The 16,203-nt window shown below is 43.2% G+C and overlaps 1 protein-coding gene across 2 annotated transcripts in view; it reads left to right on the top strand.

Annotated features, from left to right (window-relative positions):
• The window catches only part of Phf20 (PHD finger protein 20), a 107,325-nt gene that overhangs the window by 22,991 nt on the left and 68,131 nt on the right, over nt 1–16,203 (top strand). For both annotated transcript variants that reach the window (XM_036184828.1, XM_036184830.1), the window contains exon 2: nt 3,447–3,561. In XM_036184828.1, the coding sequence (XP_036040721.1) occupies nt 3,479–3,561 (83 nt within the window). In that variant the 5' untranslated portion in view covers nt 3,447–3,478. The remainder of the gene's footprint in view (nt 1–3,446; nt 3,562–16,203) is intronic.

Below are 16,203 nucleotides of genomic sequence, written 5' to 3'. Positions count from 1 at the left end.
TAATTTGATCATCTTCATTTATCAGTTCCTGCTTCATGCTTATCTTACTATTTATTTTTCTCTGAGACAGGGTTTCACAATGTTGTCCTGGTTGGCATTGAACTTTCAGTGATCCTCCTGCCTCTGCCTTCTGTGTTCTTCGCTTCCATGCATATGTCACCAAGCCAGGCTTGATGGCCTACTATCTTCCTTTTGCCGTGCTGGGAATTGAGTACAGGACCTTGTGCGCACTGGACAGGTTCTCTCCCACTGAGCTGAATCCCTAGCACTGTAGAGTTCATTGAGTCAAGTCTGGCCTAGGACCAGAACTTGAAATGTAGCTGAGGATAACCTTGAACTCTTTTATTATATTTATTCTTTTTGAGACAGACTAAATCAATCTCTCTGTATAGCTCTGGCTAGCTTGAAATTCACAGACACCAGCCTGCCTCTGCCTCTGGAGGGCTGGGATTAGAGTTTAATTAAACTGGACTCATGATATAGACCAGGCTAGCCTCATATTCTTTTTGTTCCTTCTGCCTCAGCTTCTTGAGAATTGGGATTGTAGGTGTGTGCCAGAATGCCTGGCTTGCCCTTTTTTTTTTTTAAGATTAATTTTTTATGTAAGATTAATTTTTTATGTATGCATATGTGTGTGTGCTGGTACCCGTGGAAGCCAGAAGAGGGCATTGGATTTCCTAGAGCTGGGAATACAGGTGGTTGTGATCTGTCTGATATTGGGAACTAAAGTTTGGTTCTCTGGGAGAAACCCTCCTTTTTTATTTATTTACTTGTTTTTGTTTTCAAGACAGGGTTTCTCTGTGTAACAGCCCTGGCCCTGGCCATTACACAAAACTCACTCTGTTTACCAGGCTGGCTTCGAATTTACAGAGATTAGCCTGTCTCAGCCTCCTAAGTGCTGAGATTAAAGGCATGCACCACCACTGCCCAGCTTTATTTAGGTGGTTTTTGAGACAGGGTTTATGTGTAGACTGTTCTAGAACTCACTCTGTGGACCAGACTGGTCTTAAGCCCAAAGATTCACCTGCTGGAGTGCTGAGATTAAAGGCACATACCACTGTAGCTGGAAGTTTCTGTCCTGCAAACCACTCCCAGGTAACACAGAGGCTTAATAGTAATTATAAATGTTTGGCCAATAGCTCAGGCTTGTTACTAGCTAACTCTTACATTTTCAATTATCCTGTACTTTTCCCTATGCTTTGCCATGTTGCTTGGTATCTTTTCTCAGTATGGCATGTCCATCTTCTACTAGTGACTCTAGGCTCTACCCTCCTTCCCAGAATTCTCCCAGTCTGGCTCTCTTGCCCAATCTCTTCCTGCCCAGCTATTGGCCAGTCAGCTTCTTTATTAAACTAATCATAGTGACATAAATTCACACAGTGTAAAGGAATATTCACAGCATACCACCATGTTCAGCTTTATTTACTTATTTTGAGACCACTTTATTTATTTATATTTATTTGGGTCTCACTATGTGGTAATGGCTGGCCTGGAACTCAGAGACCTGCCTGCTTCTTCTGAGTGTTGTATTAAAGACATGTAACACCCTGACAACCCCCTACCCTTCTACTCCTTGCTTTTCTTTCTTTCTTTCTTTTTTTTTTTTTTTAGTGCTGGACTGGGACTCAGGGCCTTGTATTTGGTAGGTAAGTGATCTACTACTTGCTGACGTGTACATGTAGCTCTATAACTCTATTTCTTTTTCCTTGTTCTTTTTATGCTAAGGTCTCATGTATTGAAGGCTAGCTGCAGACTCCCTAGATAAGAGGATGACCGTGAACTTTCTTTTAAACAGAAAGAATAGAGTTTATTTTATGTGTATCAATCAATGTTTTGTCTGAATGTTTGTCTGTGTACCGTACTTGCGCTTGGTTCCTGCAGAAGCCAAAACAGGGTGTTGGGTTCTGAAACCTGAGTTATTGAAGGCTGTGAGCTGTCAAGTGGGTGCTGGAAATTGAACCCAGGTCCTCTGAAAGAGCAGCCATTGGCTTAACCACTGAGCCATCTTTATAGCTCTGGAATGGAACAGATCTATCTATCTATCTATCTATCTATCTATCTATCTAAAGATTTATGTAATTGGTTGGTTGATTAGTTGGTTTTCCTGACAGGGTTTCTCTATGTAACAGTCCTACCTGTTCTGGAACTAGCTTTGTAGACCACGCTGGCCTTGAACTCAGATCCACCTGCCTCTGCTTTCTAAGTGCTGGGATTAAAAGCATGCACCACCAACCCTCGGCGATTTATTTATTTATTATGTATATAGTGTTCTGCCTGTATGCCAGATCTCATTATAGTCACTTATGAACTACCATGTGGTTGCTGGGACTTGAACTCAGGACCTCTGGAAGAGCAGCCAGTGCTCTTAACCTCTGAGCCATCTCTTCAGCCCGGAAACAGATTTATTAAAGAAAAATGAGGAAACCTCTTGAGGGTGAAAGGTTGACAAGGGAACCAGTCCTTGAATGTGTGATCCTTTGCCTCTGCTTGCTTAGATTACAGGGAGGGCCACCATACTTGTCTTTATTTGGTGCTAGGGATCCAGTAGGGCCTTGTGCATCCTAGGCAAGCACTCTACCAACTGAGCTATGTCCTCAGCCCTACAACTTTTTTTGTTTTTTTTTTTCAAGATAGGGTTTCTGTGTGTTGTTTTGGTGCCTGTCCTGGATCTCGCTCTGTAGCCCAGGCTGGCCTCGAGCTCACAGAGATCTGCCTGGCTCTGCCTCCCGAGTGCTGGGATTAAAGGCGTGTGCTACCACTGCCCAGGCCAGCCCTACAACTTTTTGTCTACTTTTCCAAAAGTAGGGTCGGATGCCATCAGTGTGTCTTTTTTTGTTGTTGTTTTTTGTTTTTGCTTTGTTGTTCAGAGTTGTTCAACCCCCCTGCCCTGGGCTTAGGGGTCCTCTTTCAGCTTCCACATAGTTGGCACTACTGGCCCAAGCCACCATCCTTGGCTAGTATCCCAGTTTACATTTACTTCCTTTCTAGCACTTAACTTTTTATAGCAATTGCAGCTTGAACTGACTTCTGTTTATTGGCTACATTTTAATATGAAGGCTCCTTGAGGGTAAGAACTGTTTGTCTCTTTGGGTCTTGACTAAATCTTCTCTGAACAAATATTTGCTGAATGTGTCATTATTGAGTGGTTGAACCTGATCACAAGAGCAGTTAGTTTTTGGAGTTCTGAGGGATGTACTTCATAGGTGAGCCCTTGGTAAACCTTGCTGAGAGGGTCTTCTGAATTTTCAGAGCTCACAGGCTGTGGCACAGTGGAGGTGAATTGCTAGTGGGGACACCCGATAGGACGGGAGGCCCGAGAGCGTGCTGACAGAGTCATGGAGCTTGGTGATTTGAATAATGCCTGCTTGGTTTTTTATGTGTGGTGGTGATGCTACACGCTGGACAGACTTTCCCAAGTTTCATAAATATTTAATTGGCTTTTTCAGGAGAATAAAAGCAGCCCTGTTGATGACTGAAAATGACAAAGCATCCACCTAACAGACGAGGAATCAGCTTTGAAGTGGGAGCCCAGTTGGAAGCTCGGGACCGTTTAAAGAACTGGTATTTTCATGGCTTTTCTGCTAATCAAAGCGCGTTAGGGAGGGAGTCCCCGTAGCACTGGTAGAGTGGTGCTGCTGTGGTGGGTTCCAGCCTCTCCAGTCTTGGCAGGGAAACTTCAGTTTAGAAGACAGGCCCGTCCTTTCCCTTTGGTACGGGGATCCCTGGGTCACACTTGTCCCCGCCTTTTCCTGTTTGATAAAGGAGTTATGGGAAAGAGGAGCAGGGGTTACCCTGGGAAGGAAAGCTTTCTCACTCTTGGCTGCCTGTCTGAAAGAAGAGCAGACATAAGATGGAGATGAGGGATGGAGGGGAAGTGTCATCACAGCCCCCCTGTTTTCTGGGTGTGGGATGGTAAAGAATTGTTACACAGGGTCTCCCTTCAGGGTAATTAGATTGAGAAGCTGAGGGTTTTGACTGCATGGCTGAATTTTGTTTGTTTTGTGTGACAAGGTGTCTTAACTAAGGCTGACCTTGAATTGATAGACTAGCCTCCTGAATGCTTGAATTACAGGTCCCTTCAACTGTGGCTGACTTGTGTTAATTGCCTTTTGTCTTCTGGCTGTCAGAAATTTTGAACGTTCATATCATCTAGAAATGTCTGGTAATATTGACATCCGGGGATTAGTCTAAGATTCATAGAGTGAATATTTGGAGAGCAGTCTTAAGAACTAGACGTACCTGGGTGTGGTGGCACAGCCTGTGATCTCAGTAGCTAGGAGGCTAAGGTAGGTCGGTTTTACTGAGATCTGGAACATAGCTTGGCATAGTGAGTTTCAGGTCAGCATAAACCAGAGTGAAATTCTGACCCAAAATCTATCCAAGTGGAGATTCAGGTTCAGTTGGTGGAGTGCTTGTTAGCATGCACAAAGCCATGGCTTTGATTCCCAGCACTGGATAAATCTGAAGTGGAGAGGTAGAGGCAGGAGTATCAGAGGTTCAAGGTTATCCTACCTGCTACATAGTGAATTTGAGGCCAGCTATGATTACATGAAACCCTGCCTGAAAAGAAGTAGAAAAAGAAAAACCACAGCTACAAAGATAGTTGTAGTTGAGGATATCCTAGAATTTGGTTGTTTCTTGTTACTCCAAAACACAGAAGTTGCAGAACACACAGTTTTTTGAGTTTGGTTTTTTTAAAATTGTATTTGTGTTTTAATTTTACATATCAGCCATAGGTTCCCCCATCCTCCCTCCTCCCGATCCCACCTTCCCCCCAGCCCCTCCCCTCCATTCCCATCTCCTCCAGGGCCATGACTCCCCTGGGGATTCAGCTCAACCTGGTAGATTCAGTACAGGCAGGGCCGTTTTTCTAAGGAAGAGTTTAGCTCTTGTGATAGTTATCTCAGAACAGATTGACTGATTTCTGGGATGTAGGGAGAGGGAAGGGAAATGGCCTGGACAGAAAACTGTCCATGCTGTTAGGATCAAAGACCCTGAAACTAGAGAGTTGAGTTTGATAGAATACTTGTCAATTTAGTAGAATAGGCGAGGCCCTGGGTTCAGTCCCTAGCACCTCAGAAATAAAAAGTGTAGTTTGATTGCATTTATACTAGGTGTGGGTAGAATTACTGATTCTGTAATTATTTTTTATATTGGTTTCAGCTATTTATGTGTTTGTGTGGGTGCAATGTATGCATGTATGTGCAATTTTTCAAGTACATTTGCCTATGTATGCATGTATGGTTGTCATTTGTCTGTATGCATGTGGAAGGCTGCATTAAATGGATTCCTCTATCACTGCCCACCTTATTTTTTGAGTGGAACTCACTGTTTTGGTATGACTGGCTTGCCAGGGAGGCACCATGATCTGCCTGTCTCTTTCCCCTCCCCAAGCAATGGGCACGGTGCCCAGCTTTTACATGACTGCTGGGGATTCAAACTCAAGTCCTCATGTTTGCACAGCAAGCCCTTTACCCACTGAACCATTTTCCCAGCCCTATCTGTTGGTTGTTCTCCCCCAACCCCTTCTGGCCACCAAGGGGGAGTGGGGATTAAACCCAGGGCTTTGTGCATATTAGACAATTGTTCCTTCTATTCCCAGGCAGTATTTCTGGTTTAGTGTGCTTTCTACTGCTGTGATAAACACCATGACCAAACACAACTCAGGCTTTTGTGTCTGGATCATAGTTCATCCCTGAGGGAAGCCAAGGCAGGAACTCAAGCAAGGCAGGAACCTGGAATCAGGAACTTAATGAAGCAGAGATCACAGAGGAATGCCGCTTACTGATTGCTCCTAGAGGCTTGCTCAGTTTGTTCTCTGATACACCCTGGGACTTCCTGCCCAGGGATGGCATGGTCTAAGTGGACGGGATCAAGAAAATGCCCTTACCTACAGGCCAGTCTGATGGAGGTATTTTCTCATGATTGAGGTTCCTTTTTCCAGATGTTGACAAAAAATCTGACTAGTAACAAAAAATTTTTTAGGGTTTCTCTGTGTAGTTTTGGTGCCTGTCTTAGATCTTGCTCTGTAGACCAGGCTGGCCTAGAACTCACAGAGATCCGCCTGGCTCTGCCTCCTGAGTGCTGGGATCAAAGGCGTGCGCCACCACCGCCTGGGTAGTATAATTTTTTAAATTTATTTTTTCTTTATTATTCTCATATGTATGTGTCTAAGTTCAGGTCTGTGCATATCTGCATTTGTGGAGGTCAGAGGACAACTTGTGGGAGTCACTCCTTTTATGTAGGATCGAGTCATAAGGGATGTAACAAGTGCTTTTACGCATTAAACCATCTTGTTGAGTCGGGTTTTGACATTTTTGTTCATTTGTTTGTTTGAGACAGTTTCTCTAGAACCCAGAGATCTGCCTTCCTCAGTCTCTCTAGTGCTGGAATTAAAGGTGTTCAGCACCATTTCTGGCTTTGGTTTAGACTTTAAAAAAAAATTATTTATTTATTATGTATACAGAAGAGGGTGCCAGATCTCATTACAGATGGTTGTGAACCACCATGTGGGTGTGGGGAATTGCACCCAGGACCTCTGGAAGGGCAGTCTGTACTCCTAATCTCTGAGCCATCTCTCCAGCCCTAGACTTATTAAAAAATGTGCATTGGTATTTTTCCCCGCATGTATGACTGTGAGGGTGTTGGATCCCCTGAAACAGGAGTTACAGACAGTTGTGAACTGACGTTTGTGCTGGGAATTAAACCCAGGGCCTCTGGAAGAACAGCCAATGTTCTTAGCTACTCTCTAGCCCTGGTTTTGACATTTGTTTAAGGCCTGCTTTTACTGGGTAAGTGGTATATACCTGTATCTCCATCCTTTAGGCTAAGGCAGGAGGATTCATCAGTAGTTTAAAGCTAACCCAAGCTACCTGAGATCTTATCTTGATAAACAAACAGCCCCAAATAAAAATGTTACTGTTAGTGTTAGAGGTCAAAGAATCAAGGGAAGACATTTTTTTCTGAAAGGGTCTGACTATACAGACTAGTCTGGTCTTGAATTCAGAGATCTGCCTTCTGCCTCCTGAGTATTAGGATTAAAGGTATGACATTTTTTTGTTGTTGTTTTGGTTTTTCGAGACAAGGTTTCCCTGTGTAGCCCTTGCTGTCCTGGAACTTGCTTTGTAGACCAGATTGGCCTCCAGCTCACAGAAATCTGCCTGCCTCTGCCTTCTGAGTACTGGGATCAAAGGTGTGCTCCACCCCTACCTCCCCACCCTGGTGACATTTTTGTTTTTAATTAAAAATAATTAAGATACAGATAAAGCTAATTATGAAATAATTTACTTATCAGTCAGAATCAGTAAATACATTTTTGTTTAATTTGCTTAAATTTTTAAAAATAAAGGTCTTCTTGCTTCAGCTTTCTGAATTTCTGGGATTTGTTACTTTAGAAAATATGTTTATTTAAAAAAAATTTAAAGTATTATTTTACGTGTGTGAGTTTTTTGGCTGCATGTCTGTGTACCACGTATGTGCCTGGTATCCAAGGAGGTCAGAGAGGAAGTGGGATCTGTAGGTGGAGCTTTCTGTCCCAACTGCCTGCTCCCAAGTGACCATTCAGAGTCTTAATATTCGTTATAAATGCTTGGCCAATAACTTAGGCTTGTTACTAGCTAACTCTTACATTTAAATTAACCCACATTTCTTATCTATGCTTTGCCATGTGTCTTGGTACCTTCTCTCAGTATGGCATGCCCATCTTGCGTCTCGCTGTGTCTGCTGAACTCCAGCTCTGTCCTTCTTCCTCACAACATTCTCCATTTTGCTCTCCTGCTTAACTTTATCCTCTTAAGCTATTGGCCTGTGGGTGCTGGGAATCCCTGGGTCCTCTGGAAGAGCAGCTAATGTTCTTAACTGCTGAGCCAGCTCATTTTTATGTGTATATGTGTATGCTTGAGTGTATATGTGTAAAACAGGTGTGCAGGAACCTGTGGAGATCACAAGAGATATTGTAAGTCTCAGCACTTGGGAGGCAGAGGCAGGCAGAAGTCTGTGAGTTAGAGGACAGCTTTGTCTACAAATCAAATTGGAGGACAACCAGGGCTGTTACACTGAGGAACTCGGTCTTGAAAAACAAACAAACAACAACAACAAACAAAAGAGGCATTGTGTCCCCGAGAACTGGAGGTACAGAGAGTTGTGAGCTGCTCTGTGGTGCTGGGAAATTAACCTGGGTTTTCTTCATTTTCTTTCCTACTTCTCTTTTTCCTTTATTACATTTTGGTTTATTGTTATTATTGTATGTGTGTGCTTACATATATGTGTCATGGAGGTATGTAGAAACCAGAGGCAATTTTTAAAAAAGATTTATTTATTTATTTGTTTGTTTGTTATGTGTACAGAAGAGGGCACCAGATCTCATTATAGATGGTTGTGAGCCATCATGTGGTTGCTGGGAATTGAACTCAGGACCTCTGGAAGAGCAGTCAGTGCTCTTAACCTCTGAGCCATCTCTCCAGCCCCTGGAAATTTTTTTTTTTTAATCTTTTATTTTTTAATTCCAGGTCTCTTTGCAGAGCTCTCCTTTGCTTTTCAACAATCAAAAAATTCAAAATCAACACAATACCATACAGGATCCAGACTATCTGTATATTTCCCATCTTATGTGGCTTTTTTCTTTTATCCTCTCTTTATTTTATAAACTTCACTTTTTTTCTATGACTATACCTTTTTCCTTTTCTTAAGCCTATGCACATTATTAAACACATTGTAACCTGTTTAGAGGTTTTTCTGTCTGGATCATTTTTTACTGCGTATCTCTAGTCTTTTTTGACCGCACGAGCAAACCTTAGATTACTAACTTAGACCTGGACTCTCTGGAGAGGCTCTCAGCTGGCTCTGCCAGTTTCTCAGGTCATGAAAGCCAAACGTAAAACTCTCGACCAGTCGGAGGTTTGTCTGACCAGGAACTGCATTCATCCTTCCTAAAGCTCTAGAATGCCAATGCTTGCACTGAGGCAGATGCTTTTACTTACTTTTTTGTTCTTACTTAATGTACTAGCTGCTCAAGGGCTCAGTGACCAGCAGAACCTAACCAGCTCTTAAAGAAGCATAGCCATTTTTTGTTGTTATTCAGCTTTCTCAGGCCCTACGTGGAAATACGAGTCCACGTTGGGCACCATTACGTTGTTTGTTTTTTTCTCTTTTGGGGATCCTGTCACCCTGCTCCCAAATAAATTCATACATAGAGGCTTATAATTACCTATGAATGCCTGGCCTTAGCTTGGCTTGGTTTCTAGCCAGCTTTTTTTAACTTAAAATTATCCTGTCTTTATCTTTTGCCTCTGGGCTTTTTCCAGTCTTACTTCTGTTAATCTTACTCTTTTTTTTTTTTTAATGTACCTTTCTAGAGCTTTATTGGGAGAGAGAGGGAGAGAGAGAGACAGAGAGAGACAGAGAGAGTTAATCTTACTTTTACACCATGGCTTGCTGTGTTGCTGAGTGGCTGGCCCCTGGAGTCCTCCTCCTTCTCTGGCTACTTCTTTTCTCCTCTTTTTCTTCTCTTCTCTTTTTCTCAGTGCCTGCCAGCCCCACCTATCCTTTCTCCTGCCTTGCTATTGGCCAGTTCTTTATTAGACCATCAGGTGTTTTAGATAGGCACAGTAACACAGCTTCACAGAGTTAAACAAATGCAACATAAACAAAAGTAACACACCTTAAAATAATACTCTGCTACAACTTTAAACTTCCTTTTTTTTTTTTTTTTTAAAGACAGGGATTCACTCTGTAGCTCTGGCTAGCCTGGAATTCAGAGAGCTCCACCTGTCTCTCTCTGCCTCAAGTGCTGGGATCAAAGGTGTGCCCCACCATGCCTTGGTTCATTTCATAAGCCAACCATGGAGACGTGACAGCGGAACAGCAGCTCGTTCATGAAAATGTACTTCATCTCTGTTTTAGGGTTAAGCCTTGTACAACTTCATTATTATGCCAGTTGAAACTGGTCTGTGTGGGAAATCTGACTTACCATTCCAATCCTGTAAACAGAGGCTTTTCTGTGTTCTGTCCCTGTCCTGTGGCCGCCTGTAAATAATCACTCAGAGACTTAGTATTACTTATAAATGCTTGGCCGATGGCTCAGGCTATTACTAGTTAGCTTTTACATTTAAATTAATCCATTTCTATTAATCTGTGTATTGCCACATGACTGTGGCATTACTGGTCTGCTTGGCATGTTGCTCCTTGGGCAACTGGATTGTGTCTTCCCTGGCTCTGTCCTTCTCTCTGTATCTCTTGGATTTCCCACTGGGTATAACCTGTTTTGCCATAGGACAGAGCAGCTTCTTTATTAACCAATGGTAGCAACACATATTCACAGCACAATCCTGATTGCTTAGATCCAGCTTGATGACCTGGGGAGTGACTCCATTTTGATGTTGAGATCAGGCTGTTGGAGCCTCATGCAGCAGCTTAGTCTAAAACAATGGCCTTCTGTTACTTTTGTTTAGCAGACCATTTTGGCAGAGTAGAGAGGGAGTTCTCAAGACAAAGTTACTACCAGAAGGGTCACCTCTTGCAGAAGTCCTGCTTGTCATCTCTGTTCCTTGGCCACTGCCTGCCAGTAGCCACCCTGCTGTGGGGAGAGCTGTGCTGGCCCAGAGTACCCATGGATTCGTGACAGGGTCAGTCACTAGCCAGAAGATGAGAATTTGATAGGTGTGTTTTCAAGTCCTCTGAAGGTAAACTATCTGCTTTGTTCACTGATATCTCAGAGCTCAGGGCCTTGTACGTCCTAAGCACAAGCCACACTGCTGCATCCATGTCCTTAGGCCAGAGAGAAAGCAGAATTTTTCCTCAGTGCTGGAGATGAAATGCAGGGTTTCGTACATGCTAGCAAATGCTTGACTATTGAGCCATTCCCCAATCCATACTGTTCCTAATATCGCAGAACTAGATAGCTCACTTATAGTAAATTTTCTCAGCAAATTAAGGGGTTGTTTGATGTTTTGATTTTTATTACATTTATTTGTGTGTGTGTGTGTATGTGTGTGTGTGTGTGTGTGTATGTGTGTGTGTGTGTTGTGCATGTGTGTGCATACGTGAAGGTGTGCCACAGTACTCAAGTGGAGGTAAGAGACAACTTGCAGGGGTTATTTCTCTCCTTCTACCGTGTGTGTCCTGGGGACCCAGCTCAGGTTTCAGGCTTGGCAGCAAGTACTCTTAACTCATGGTGCTACCTCACTAGCCCATGGAAATGAGGTAATGGGGCTGGAGAGGTGGCTCAGTGGGTACTAGTACTTGCTGTTTTTGGGATCTGAGTTTGGATCCCAGCGTACACTTTGAGTGGCTCACAACTGCTTGTAACTCAGCTCAAGGGGATCTGACACCCTTGTAGCCTCTGTGAGTACCTGCACCTAAGTGACGTATACTTGTACATTTTATATATAATTTTTAAAAAAACACATGAGGGAATAAACAAGAATCACAGAGATAAATAATTCTCTCCCAAATTACAGAGTGAATAAATAAATGGTAGAGCTAGGACTTGAACGTCTGTTGGTCTGACTCAAAAGGCAAAGTATGCTTCCAAGTGGATTCCTCTGTCTGCCTGTTTTCTGGATATGCTACTACTTTGCATATGAAGAAAACAGGGTGGGAGGCATAAAAAATAAAAAGTTAATTATACTTTTCTTTCTTTTTCCTTTTTTTTTGGGGGGGGGGGGGGGAGTGGGAGTTTCCAGACAGAGTTTCTCTGTGTAGCCCTGGCTGTCTTGGAACTCCCTCTGTAGACCAGGCTGGACTCAAACTCAAAGTTCGGCCTGCCTCTGCCTCTTGAGTGCTGGGACTAAAGGTGTGTGCCGCCACCGCCCAACTTAATCATAGTTTGGGTCTGTGTGACAGTAGAGCCCGTGGAGAACACACAGAGCAGGAATGTGGAAGAATGCTAGTCTTTGGTTTCGTTTAACTGTGCTGCTTTTGCAGAGGCCTAGGTCGCCCTCTTCACAGTGTGCTGCTTGTTAGACAAACAGCAGTGACAACTAACATGCTTGAGGTTTGCTCTGACCAGCATGAGGTTTCCCATGGGCTCTCTCACTTAGTTCTCCACAGAAATGCTCACCTGTGCACTGGAGGTGTCTAGCTCAGTGGTAGAACACATATTTCGAACATCCAGGCCCTGGTTTCAATCTCTAGCTGTAAAATAAAGGCATAAATAAAATGGAGGCGTATTTGGAATTGAGATGCAGAGGTAAAATGACTTTGAAGACACAAACTTCTTACTGTTGAGTCCAAGACTCATTCATCTCTGCCGACGAGTGCTCGAGGGCCTCAGGGCTTATTTATCAATCACCCAGGAGAGATTTCTTTTAAAAATATAAGGTCCCGAAGAAGTAATACTGTAGTAGTTTTACTGTTTGGGGGGTCAGGAGGGGAGCTGGCTTCAAATTCACTGAGATCCTTCTGCCTCTGCCTCCCAAGGTGCTGGGATTGTGCGTACCACAACATCTAGCTTGGAGTTTGTCAAACAAAATACAGCTGACCAAACAGCTGGTGAGCAGAGGTGTGGCTTAGTGACAGGACACTTGCTTGGCATGCAGGAGGCCAGGGTTCAGAGGTCTGCAGTGGAAAGAAAACATCACAAATACTAAGCTGGATGCGATGGGTCACTCCTGTAACCCCAGCATTGGGAGGCGAGATTGTCAAAAGTACAAGGCCAACTTGGGTTATATAGTAATTTTCAGGCCAGCTAACAAGACCCTGTCTCAAGAAACAAGAGTCAAACAAAAAGAGATTCTAATTTTGGAGCTGCAGCTTCTGGGCAGATGTGTCTCTGTAAAGGGTGATTCTGTCTGTTCTGCTCACTCCCCTACTGGTACAGATAAACTGGGCAGATATGTCTCTGTAAAGGATAATTCTGCCTGCCCTGCTCACTTCCCGACTGGTACAGATAAACTGGCTAAGATGTTAGGCTTCGGTTTCCTGTCAAGATTCTGGGGGGATGGAATAGGAAGTGCTTGCTCTGCTTGATGCATCCGCCTTCTTCCTGTCATCTGTCAGCCGTGCACCATCTGTCCCAGCAGCAGGCTGGCCTTCCCTCTTCTCACAGTGAGCACAGTGAGGTAGCTTCTCTGTCTGTTGCCTTCCTGATCTTCTGCCACATTCTCCCTACTGTATTTCTAGTTAGGTGCTCATAGTTTGTTTCACATACAAAGATTAAAAAATCTGATTTTGCAGATTTTATTTTTGGTTTCTTTATTTGTTATTTGTGTGTGTGTGTGTGTGTGTGTGTGTGTGTGTGTGTGTGTGTGTGTGTGTGCACGAGCGTGCGCGCGCACGCATGTGCTCTAGCATGTGCACAGTGTCACAGTGTGCATATGGAGGTCAGATTACTGACTTTGAATAGTCTATTCTCTCCTTGGCTCTCTCTCGTTTTTTAAAAGATTTATTTATTTATTATGATATCCTGCACGTATGCCTGGATGCCAGAAGAGGGCACCAGATCTCATTATAGATGGTTATGAGCCACCATGTGGTTGCCGGGAATTGAACTCAGGACCTCTGGAAGAGCAGCCAGTGTTCTTAACCTCTAAGCCATCTCTCCATCTCTCCTTGGCTCTCTTGTTATGGGCAGTTCTTTCTCAACCTCCCATTACAGATGTGACCTACCACATCTGGCATTTTTGTATAGGTTCCAGGGATCAAACTTAAATGTTCATGCTTGTTGTGGCAAGCACCTTTACCCATTGAGCTATCTTGTCTACCGTTTGGTTTCTTTTTCTTTTATTTGTTTATTTTTTAATTTTAAAAAATTATATGTATATGGGTGTTTTTTCCCCTCTACATGTCTGTCTATGCTTGCCAATCACAGAAGCCAGGAGGTATCAGATCTCTTGGAACTGGAGTTATAGAAATTTATGAGTGGCATATGGGTTCTGGAAATCGAACCTGGGTCCTCTGGGAGAGCACCTAATGCTCTTAACCATTGAGCCATCTCTCCAGCCCCTGCTTTCTCCTTTTATTAGGATTCTCTCCAGTGATCATGTGGTTTATATCTCTTTAGAAAGACAGGGTCTTACTATGTGGCTAAGTTGTTTTTGAATTAAAATTGCAAATGTCACCAGGTGGTGGTGGTACACGCCTTTAATCCCAGCACTTGAGAGGTAGAGGCAGGTGGGTTTCTGTGAGTGTGAGGCCAGCCTGGTCTACAGAGCAAGTTCTAGGACAGCTAGAGCTACACAGAGAAACCCTGTCTTGAAGCAAAAAAACAAACAAAAATTGCAGTCCTCTTAATATCCCAAGGCCTGTTATTACAGATGTGTGCTATCATGCCTGGCTTCTCTTTCATTCTGAATGGTTTTTTCTTTTTAATTATGTGAATATGTGTGCATGTTAAGTGCAGGTACCTGAGGAGGCCAGAAACATAAGATCCCCTGGAGCTGGAGTTGTATACAGATGGTTATGAGCTGCCAACATAGTATTGGGAACCCAACTCCAGCTCTGCAAGAGCTGGATGTGCTCCTTCGTGCTGAGCTGTCCATCTCCACCACCTTTCTTTTCTTTCCTTTTTTTAAGATGAACTAATGTTTTTATTTGTTCATTGCTTGCATTTGAAGTATTCTTCAGTGACATCCTTCCCTTGATTCTATGCCATAGTCCTTAACCACAACATGGTTGCAATTAACCTCTTCACAGGGCTTCCTATCTGGATCAGTTTAGCAGAGGCTTGCCCATTCCTCTAGTTTCTTCTTGTCATCAACCCTAATTAGGTTATTTGGTGTCAGAACAAAGGACTCCTGACACTTACGTACATAAGTTCATCACAGATGGGTGCACACAAAGGTGGATTGGGCACTTGTCTGAGGATTGACAGCTTGGTGAAGTCACACCCAGTAGCAGTGCTCCCTCTTTAGCCCTGGTGGTGGTTTAGGGGAGAAGCCGAATCTTGAAAGCACCTTAAGCCTATGCTTCTGTATGACGTGGCGATGGCAGGCTTCTCTTCACTTCTTATATTGTTTCATTTTTTTATTATTTTAAAGTAATTTTTCTTTTCTAAGAATTTTGTGTATGTGTATTTCTTTGTGTTTGTGTGTGTATATGAGAGCAGAGTGAACACAGATTTATTATGAAAAAGTGAGGAAGATCTCCCAGGAGTGGGAGGGGCTCCAAGGAAGGATTACTTTTTTCTGAGTTTTCCACAAACTTATATCAGATGGCTTTACACTGGGTGCTGTGGAAAGAAAACAAAACACACAGATCCCTGATGAAGTTCAGCAATACTCGAGGTTTCGGTGTTGGCCTTGATGGCCAAGCATTGTTAATTCTGTATTGTTAGGATTCCTGTCTTTGCCAATTGCTCACATTTATTCAGTGATTTACTCTGTGCCAATCCTAAATCTAAAAGCTTTACATGCAACACTGCACAGTACTCTACGTCACCTACTTTATTATTCACAAAGTAGGTGACTAAGTTGTATGAAGTTACAATTAGTAAGTAGTAATTTTGGGATCTATTTCTTTTTCTTTTCTTCTTCTGTTGTGTGATATTATTTTAAGGGTTTGTTGTTACCTTTGTTTATGTTTACAAATGTATATGTTGCATTTGTTTAACTCTGAAGCTGTGTTACTGTGCCTGTCTAAAACACCTGATGGTCTAATAAAGGACTGAACAGCTAATAGCAAGGCAGGAGAAGGGATAGGCCGGGCTGGCAAAAGAGAGTATAAATAGAAGGAGAAATCTGGGAGGAGAAAAAAGAAGCCAGAGAAGGAGGAGGACTCCAGGGGCCAGCCACCAAGCTACACACAGTTGAGAGTAAGATTTACAGAAGTAAGAGAATGGGAAAAGCCCAGAGGCAAAAGATAGATTGGGATAATTTAAAGTTAAGGAAAGTTGGCAAGAAACAAGCCAAGCTAAGGCCAGGTATTTATAATTAAGAATAAGCCTCTGGCCAGGTGGTGATGATGCATGCCTTTAGTCCCAGGACTCAGGAGGCAGAGGTAGGTGGATGCCTGTGAGTTCAAGGCCAGTCTGATCTACAGAGTGAGATCCAGGACAGGCACCAAAACTACACAGAGAAACCCTATCTGAAAAAACAAAAAGCAAAAAAGAATAAGCCTCTATGTGTGATTTATTTGGGAGTTGGGCCCCCCAAAAGAAAAAAAACAAGGCCGGGTGGTGGTGGTGCATGCCTTTAATCCCAGCACTCGGGAGGCAGAGGCAGGCCTGATCTACAAAGTGAGTTCCATGAAAGGCGCAAAGCTATACAG

Source organism: Onychomys torridus, chromosome 4 (assembly GCF_903995425.1).
Source record: "Onychomys torridus chromosome 4, mOncTor1.1, whole genome shotgun sequence".
Lineage (NCBI taxonomy): Eukaryota > Metazoa > Chordata > Mammalia > Rodentia > Cricetidae > Onychomys > Onychomys torridus.
Note: the sequence above shows the minus strand (reverse complement) of the source record. Positions and strands in the feature narration are given on the sequence as shown.